General features: G+C 62.7%; 1 protein-coding gene across 3 annotated transcripts in view; it reads right to left on the reverse strand.

The window, feature by feature from the left end:
• CACNA1G (calcium voltage-gated channel subunit alpha1 G) overlaps positions 1-7,830 on the reverse strand; it is a 108,362-nt gene extending 100,532 nt beyond the window's left edge. For all 3 annotated transcript variants that reach the window (XM_040649894.2, XM_040649886.2, XM_040649884.2), the window contains exon 1: positions 7,141-7,830. In XM_040649894.2, the coding sequence (XP_040505828.1) occupies positions 7,141-7,382 (242 nt within the window). In that variant the 5' untranslated portion in view covers positions 7,383-7,830. The remainder of the gene's footprint in view (positions 1-7,140) is intronic.
• Positions 7,831-8,513: the final 683 nt, after the last annotated feature.

Consider the following 8,513-nt stretch of genomic DNA (forward strand, 5'->3'; position numbering starts at 1 on the left):
CTCAGCTTTGACTCCCCCTGCTCAGTGCAAGGGCTTTGCCCCGGGACCCCCTCCTCACAGGTGCTTCCCCTCTGCTCAGCAGCAAAGCAGCCGCCCTCCATGGGTGCAGCCCGACACTGACATGACCTCAAGACTCAGCTTCAGCACACGGAGTACCGCCTCCCATCCCCAAAGAGAGGCTGCAGAGCGCTCTGTATGGGATTCACCAAAAGCAGGGAAAGCCCCCAGCGCCTGGCACTGCGCCCTGCCCGCCCCGCTGCCCCCCCAGCGCCGCCCCATCCCCCCGGCAGCTCCGCCGCCGCTTCCCTGCGCTGTGCTGTGTGGGTGTATTTGGAAACGAGATCTTTCCAGCTGAACTGCAAAATGAAGCGCAGAGATCACAACTCCTCGAATAGACTCATCACACACACAGCCCCCAGGCTCCATCCTGCCCCTGACGGGGTGCTGAGGCAACGGCAAAACCCTGAGGTGGGGAATCGAGGCGCCGGGGAGGCAAAAGGAGGGGATGTGGGGGGGGACACAACGGCGCTTTTGGAGCATCCTTTTGTGGCAAAATGGTTGGGGTGGCACAGGCAGCCATGGAGACACAGACTGGGGACAGGACCGGACTCAGCAGCTCAGGGACATCCCAGCGCCACTCATAAGAGAGGTGACAACGAGCCGTGGCCCCACTGCCACCAAACATTTCCCCCCCCGAAAAGGGCTCCAGCAGCAGGGCACCGAGCTGGGCCCATCCACAGCACTGAGCATCTGTGGGATCACAAACAACCCTGGGACGTGCACGAGGCACAGCCCTCTGGGATTCATGCTGCACACTCGCAGTGAAGAGCAATCACACCCCCATCTGCACACAGCCGGGTCCTGGGTCAGAGGAATTCAGATTTCTGACCCAAAGAGGCAGACCTGCGCCATGACCCCACTGATTGCGGCCTCAGGAGTATATCCTGAGACATGTTTATGTTCCTCTGAAGCCAGATCACTCAATAGCCACATACAGTAGCGGCCACAAGTCAGATATTAATCTAATTCCTCTCCTCCCTGTCTGCCCAAATAAGCATTAATCCAGCGGCACACAAGGCCCCGTTATCCATCATCCTTACAGGGCCTTCTGCTCTCCAGAGAAGGCAGCAGTGCTGCAGCCAGGCTGCACAGACAGGACAGATCCCAAAAGCAAACTGCCTGCACCTACTGGCACACACAGGTCCTCGTGCTGTTAGCAGACAATGCTGAAGCGGAGGGCGTTTAAAGTGCAGCATCTGAGAGCCTCACCCAGGGCTCAGCAAAGGGAATGTCTCCTTCCTGCAGCCCCGGGGTAGGCAAGAGCCCCCAGGAGCTAAAAATGAGCCTTACTCCCAATTAGCATCTCTGTTTGCATAGTGTGGCTGTCAGCTCAACACAAAATCAATGTTTTGGCACCGAGTCGGGCGTGGGGGAGAGCCTTGCCCCGCAGGAGGGAGCTTCGTCCTCACCAGGGGTTAACAATCACGTTCTAATTGAATTAACAAATCATTAACGAGTCCTGTACAGCATCTGGGCACTGCTTTGGACTGTTGCAGCCACTGGCACCCCGGGAGCAGCAGAGACAGTGGGTACCACACACAGAGAGAACCAACCTGACCCAATTTGGCCCCATATCCCGCAAACCGGAGGGCACGAAGCCCCCTCCCAGCCCTGGGCACGTTGGGGGCATTCCAAGGTGGGTTGGGAGGATTTGCCGGGGGAAATCTCTTGGAAGAGACCCAAACGACAGATAGATAGGATGCTTTGCTACAGAAACCCTGCAAGCGTGAGGCTAGAGCCCGGATTACAGCCAATAAATCCCCTTTTCTTTATGAGCTCATCTTTGCCCAGCTCCCAGCTCTCTGCCATCACCCACTCCAGGGGCTCCAAGCACTGCGGTTGGGCTTTCCCTGCACTCGGTGCACACCCCAATGGAGCAGGGCACGAGTGACAAACACAGCCCCAGAGGCAGCACTTCCAGCACGACGTGTGCTGAGCACTCAGCCCCAGCCCACACCCACAGCACAGCTGAGCCCACAGCCCATTCCCATCCACGTGTGGAGGGTCGATCCTGACATCTCAGTGCCATTCACACACGTCTGAGCACCTGATGGAGCTGGAGCATCCCTGCTCATTGCAGGGGAGTGGGACCAGGCAGCCTTTCAGGGTCCCCTCCAGCTCAAACAACTCTGTGGTTCGACGTGCACAGCCTCAGCACGGGGACACAGCGCTGCTCCGGGCACTGCACAAACCATCGCACTGCAAAGAGCAAGGAGCCAGCTCAAACTTTCTCCCAGCAAATATCTCATCTGAAAAATGTGCTTTTTTCCGTCTGCTTAAAGCCTCCTTGCTCAGGCCTTGGTAGGAAGCAGATGTGAAAGCATCCCAAAGCACGCTCAATTGTTACTCACTCGGTTATATAAAACCATGAGAATTTCCTCCTCTGTTTTTTCCTTAGCGCCAGGCCGGGTTCCTGGCTGTGAGGCCGCAGCTCGGTGCAGCCAGCCCAGGTTGGGGGAAACCTCCGCGTGCATCACCAGGCAAAGGGAACATTTCACATCTAGGTTGCCGAGCGGAAAGCCAAGGCGCGCCGCAGCCACCGCCAGGGGAGGAAAAGCCACGGCCTGGCCTCGTAACGAGCCCAGAAACACTCAGCCCTCCTAATTACGTGGAAATTCAACCCGCAGTGAGGCTTCCCAGCCCTCCAGCCCGGCCGCAGTGTGGCTGCCCTGAACCCCGTGCATGGGACAGAGGAGCTGAGGGCTCTGCAGGGGAAAGCGATGGCACAACCCGAGAGAAAAAGCCACCGGGGAGGCTGCGAGGGGAAGTTTTCTCTCCCTCCCAGCAAAACGGCGGGCATGAAAATGGAGAGCTGAGAGAGACCTGGGCTGGAGAACCCCAGGAGATCCCAAACCCGAATTTCTCTGTGAGGAAAAAAAGAGCGAAGCGACATTTAAAGCACAAATAATAGAGAAGTATTTTTCAGCACGGTGCCAAAACATCTGCAGGGGGTGTGGGGGGAGAAGAAAGCACGGCATTTTCTACGCATCATAAAACCCCGGGCGTCTGTAGAGCGGCTCCAACACCCCACGCCACCAACCAGGGCAGGGAGCACCGCCCGACGGCTCGGAGGTGTCACCGGGACGGGCAGCGGGGGGTGTTGGGCGTCCGCTCCGCTCCGCTCAGCAGCGGCCCCACGAGCCGCCCCGCGCAGCCCCGCTGGCGGCGGTCCGGAGGAGTCCTCGGCGCTCCTCTTTGCGGGTTTCCCCCTTGGGGTGCGGAGCCGCCCCGCGGGGCAGCCGGGACCCCGCGCTGGATGACATAACAGCATGGGCTCGGCCCTTTGTCTGCGCGCCGAGAGGGAGGGAGGGAAAGAAAGGAAAAAAGAAAGAGAACTTCTGGAAGTCATTACGGTTCCTCCGCTCCAGTCTCCTTTTGGCAGACGGCCCCCCCCTCAGCCCTCCCCCCAGCCCGGCTCGAAATGCCAGCCTATGATTTTTAAATGAGAAAAAGCTGCGCTCTACTCCAGCGCTTGGATAAACTCCTACACAAACTTCCAGATGTGACACAACCGCCTGGAAGAGGGAATTCGACGACGGATCTTCTTAAAAAACGCACGTGGAGAGAGCGGAGCGGCGGCGCCGGATGGATCCGGAGATCCCCGTTGGGATGCGCGTGTTCCCCGGGTTGGGATCGGAGCTCCCGGCGCCGCTCCGGAGCGGCAATGAGAGGAGCTCGGCGGGGGAACTCTGCCCGCGCCCGAACGGCCCCGATCCCGCAGGGCTCCGAGCCGCGGGGATGAGGCCCGGTGCTGTTTGTCCCTTGGGATGGGGGAATAAAAGGGAAAATAATCGTAAGTAATAAAACCCACGCTCGGCCTGCCCTTGCTAGAAGGCGACGGGTCCTGTTTTTCCTTGAGATCCCCACCGAGCACGGCACGTCCCGTCCCAGCCCCTTTCACTCCCATAGCCCGGGGGGACGTGAGACCGCAGCCCCGATCCCGCAGGAGCCACGGGTTGGGGGCTCTGTTCCGCCCGCCCAGAGCAGAGGCTGCTCAGCAGCGTCCCGGTGCCCGTGGGGGTTGGCAGGGCTGGGCTGAGCACGGGCTCAGGTGGAGCAAAGCAATCCTGACCCCTCTGTGGGTTTCTCAAACCCAACAAAACATCTCTTTCTGTTTGAACCTCTCGAAAACAAAGCACTCCAGTTCATTAAATCCAGAAGCAAAGCGTTGCACAAATGCACTGAACTTCAAAGACCACCGCTCGTGCTCCCGCCTCAGCACACCCTGTGATCCACACGGCCCTTATCTCCGCACTACAGCTGAGCCCTCAGAGCTCCAGGCACTCCCGCACAGCCCGGGCACATCCCCACATCCCCGGGAGCGTTGGGCACATGGACATCCCACGCCAAGCAGCAGCACCCACCTCGCCTCCTCCATCCTCGCTCTGCAATCACGGCACAGCTCCCAGGAAACAGCCTCACCTCTGCCCACAGCAGCAGGCTGGCACAGACCCTGCTGTGGCCTTTATCCTCCCCTCCCCCACGGTGCTTTCACGTTATAAGAGAAACCCCAGTAATTGGCTTCCCCCACCCCCTCATAGGCTCCATTTCTCCACAGCACCCCTGCCCGGCTCCGCTGCCCACAGTGTGGAGCAGTGACCGCTCAGTGCATCCACCCCATTCCCTTCCCTGGGGCCAGGCTGTCAGTCCAAGACCACAGTGGGGTGGATGGGGTGAGACTGTGAGTTTTGGGGTTAAAAACCTCAAGATTTGATGCTCTGGAGGGCTTGATGCCTGAACCAGAACAAACTTGACAATCACTTTCTTGCCCTATGGGAGCTCAGCACAGATCCCCCCATCAGCCAGGGAGAAGCAACTGCCCAGGGAGAGGATGCTCCACATTGAATCAGGGTGGAGAAGTCCAACACAGAGCCCATCAGCCACAGCCCACAGAAGAAGCATCCCACCAGCTCCCAGTGCATGGGGATGTAGAAAGCCCCGGGGACACGCCAGCTCTGGAGACATGGGGGCAGTGAAGGGGCTGTGGGGCCAGCAGCAGCTCCAGCATCCCTCCCCACATCCATCAGCTGGGTGAGCACACAGCAAACTGCACCATGGCTGTGCCAAGCCAGCAACCTGCAGCAGCTGCACCATCCATCACCTGGCTGAGGGGCACCAGGGGACATTGGGAGGGGCGAACACGAGAGCCCCCAGCTCACCTAAGGACAGGTGAAAGCAGGACAAGAGCCCATAGGCAGCCAACGAGAGCCCCTCTGTCAGCCGTCAGCCCCCACGGGCCGGGAGGGACTGTGCAGCCACGTGACCCCAGCGCTGTCACTCCTCTCCAGAGCAGCTGGTGGCAACAAAGACCTCCCAGTGACACGACTGTACGTTTTTAGCACCGAGACACAATTCCTAGAAGATGACAGTGCGAGAAGAGCTGCTTTTCTGACCCAGCATAATAAGAACTATGAAAAGGAAAATGTAAAAAAAATACATAAGCAAGCAAAGGACTTGGAATGCAGGGAGCCGAAGTGACGGGGAGGGCTCTGCTCTGCCTAATTGCACCTCAACCGCCCAGCAAGGGATGGGATGCGGGCACCGCACTGCCCAGCACCCCCTCCCTCCACACGCAGAGCCAGCGGCCCCCCTGGGGGCACACAGCACACATCCAGCCCCGACCGCAGGGGGAGGGCTGAGGCTGCCGCAAAGCCGACCAAAACCACGCAGGTGTGAACACCTGCTTCCAAACGGCACCATTAGGAGGGGAGGGAGGAAAGGGAGAGTTTGAAAACATATTTAAATCGGTTGTCAGAAACACTATTAGTCAGGGGAGGCGAGGAGGAGGCGCAGCCCCGCAGCCGGCCGGCGCTATTTCCTCCCGGAGAAGAACACCCCGCAAAGTTTGGAGATTTCCTGAGGTGCTGAAATCATCGCAGCCCCGAATTGCTTTGCAGGTGCGAAAGAGATGCGGGGGAAGCTGCAGGGAGCATTCGGAACTGGGAAGGGAATCGTGTTTTTTCCCCTCCCGGGGACGCTCTGGGAAGGAGGCAGCCTGCTCAGCAGACAGTTCACTGCTGAAGCCCAAGCGCAGCACTGTCACAACTCCAGCGGCCCCTCACCGCTGGTGCCGGGCTCAGCCCCACGGAACTGCCGGCAGTTCCCACGAGCACAAGACGTACATCGGGGCCCTCTGTGCCATATAACGCAGCCCGGGCAGCCTCCCTCTGCCCAAGCCTCTCCTGCTCCAGATGTGGGGTTTCTGCCCATCCACACGGCCCCAGTAAGTTCCCATCCAGAGGGCAGAGGCGGCTCCGATGCACCATCCCTGCCAGCAGCCGCTCTATCTCGGTTAGCTTTTTGTCTCCACAGATAATAAACGCAGCCGGAGTTTGAAGATGGCAAAACGCTTGCACTGCTACGAGCCGTGTGCCGGCTGCAACTCAGCTCTGAGGGCTGCTTTACAGGCAATGAGACCGCAGCAAGAGGTGGTTTTCCTATTGTCTTATTTTTTTTTCCTCCCCCCTTCCCGTTTCTGAAAGCTTGAAGTTGGCTACAGCAGCTCAGACACAGCCTGCACGGAGCAAATGCAGCTGGGAAGGAGCCTGGATGCCTTTGTGGAGCTGCAGCAAGCAGCAGCCCCGGCCCCCACGTAGCAGGGGGTACCCCCACTGCCTGCCCTGCCCCGACCCCCCGAACTGCGAACACACCCCGGGCCGCTGGGGGACTGCAGAGCCTGCCCGGAGGGATGTGAATTATTTAGGGACCCCAAAGCCGAGCAGCAAACCAACCCCCTGAACAGCCGCCTACCCCCAGATTCCTTAAAACCCCCGGGGAGGGCGGCGGAGAGCCCGAAACGGGTGAGAAACGGGGTCAGGGAGGAAGGAGGGTCCCGCAAGGAGGGGCGCTGCGGTCAGGGCCACTCAGGGGAGCGGATGGCGGGGGGAGGGGAGGACGAGGGCTGCAGCCCGGCTTCCCGTGCCCGGGGGTCGCGCTGGGCGGGGAGCCTCGACCCCGGCAAACTTCGAGGCCGGACAGCGGGGAACGGCCCCCCCCCTCGAAGAGCAGCCCCTTCCCCAGCCGCTCAGGGGGCCCCGGGGAGCCGCGCTCTTACCTCGCCGCCGCACCTGCAAAGGATACGGGTTACAGACCAGGCGGAGGCACCAGCTCCGCGGCCGGCTCTCCTGGCTCAGGTAGAAGAAGACGACGGGGGCCAACGCCGGGTAAGGCAATGCCTCCGCCTCCGAATCGCCGCTGCCGACCTCCCGCTCCCCCGGCCCCGGGCGGCCCCCGGCCCCGGACAGGTCGTTAAGGCGGATGAAAGTCTTGGCTCTTCCTGGCTCCGGCTCCTCATCGGCCGCTCGCGGTCCATCCTCGTCCATCCTCCGGCGGGCGGCCCCGGGAGGGGCCGGGGCAACGCGGGGCGAGCCGGGAGGGGGTCTAGAGGGGCGCGGCCATAGCGGGGCCGGGGGGCTGGGGGCTGTGCCGGGGCGGCTTCAGCGGCGGGGCTGCATGACCGGGCGAGCCTTTGCCTCGCCCCCCGCCGGGCCCGGGGCCGGGCCGCCCCCCTCGGCCTGCCCTGCCGGCTGCGGGCTCCGTAGCTCCTCCTCGCCGTGCCTCCGGGGGGCCCGAGCCGGGCGGGCGGCGGAGAGGCGGCCCCCCACCGCTCCCGGTGCTGCCCCCGAGCCTCGGGGCGGGCCGCCTTAGGGGCTGCGCCTGCCCCCTCCGCGCCCCACCATCTGCCCGGGGCCGGGGCTGCTGCCGCCGGAGGATGCTCCCGCGGGCGGCCGCGCCGAGCCGTGCGCTCCGCACAGCTGGATCCCTCACTCCAACTTCAAGTCCCGGCTCCTCCTCCTCCCGCGGCCAATAGGAGATCGCCCCCGGCCCCTCCGCGCCTCCCCATTGGCCGCCTCGCGTGTCCGTCAGGGCGGCGCAGCTGGACGGGTAGCTCGCTCCCCCGGCGCGGCTGGACGGCGCGCACCGGCCCGGTGTGGGGGGGGTCGGGAGGTGATACTCCCCTGGGATGAGGTCGGGAGTGCAGAGAGCTGGAGGAGAGGGCGGTGTCCCGCGCCGCGTTAGACGGAGGCAGAGCCCGGCGGGACCCACTGCAGCTGCAGCAGAGGGGAAGGCGGTAAGCGGCGGGGGGGGGAGGATGGGGGGCACCGGGAAATCGTATCGCCACCCCTCCTCGTTCCGAGGGGGCAGAGGAGGCGGCAGCGGCCGAGGGCAGCAGGAGCCGCTCTGAGGAGCGCGCAGCCCCGCTACCTCCGGGGGGATCCCCGCCCTCCCTCAGCCGCAGCTCTGAGCCCTGCCCGGCACCCCCACCCCGCTGCGGGGCCCAAGGCCTCCTTCCGCTTTCCCCGCTCTTCATCCTGCACCGTCTCCGAACACACACAGCGCCACCGGGATGGGCTCGGGGGAGTCACCGCCGTGCCCGCGTGGGCCCCTACCCCCGGCACGTGACCCCCCAGCCCGAGCAGGGAGCCCCGCGCTGGGGCAGAGCCGCTCCGACG

The sequence above is a fragment of the Gallus gallus genome, chromosome 18, assembly GCF_016699485.2.
Source record: "Gallus gallus isolate bGalGal1 chromosome 18, bGalGal1.mat.broiler.GRCg7b, whole genome shotgun sequence".
In the NCBI taxonomy this organism is placed as follows: Eukaryota; Metazoa; Chordata; class Aves; order Galliformes; family Phasianidae; genus Gallus; species Gallus gallus.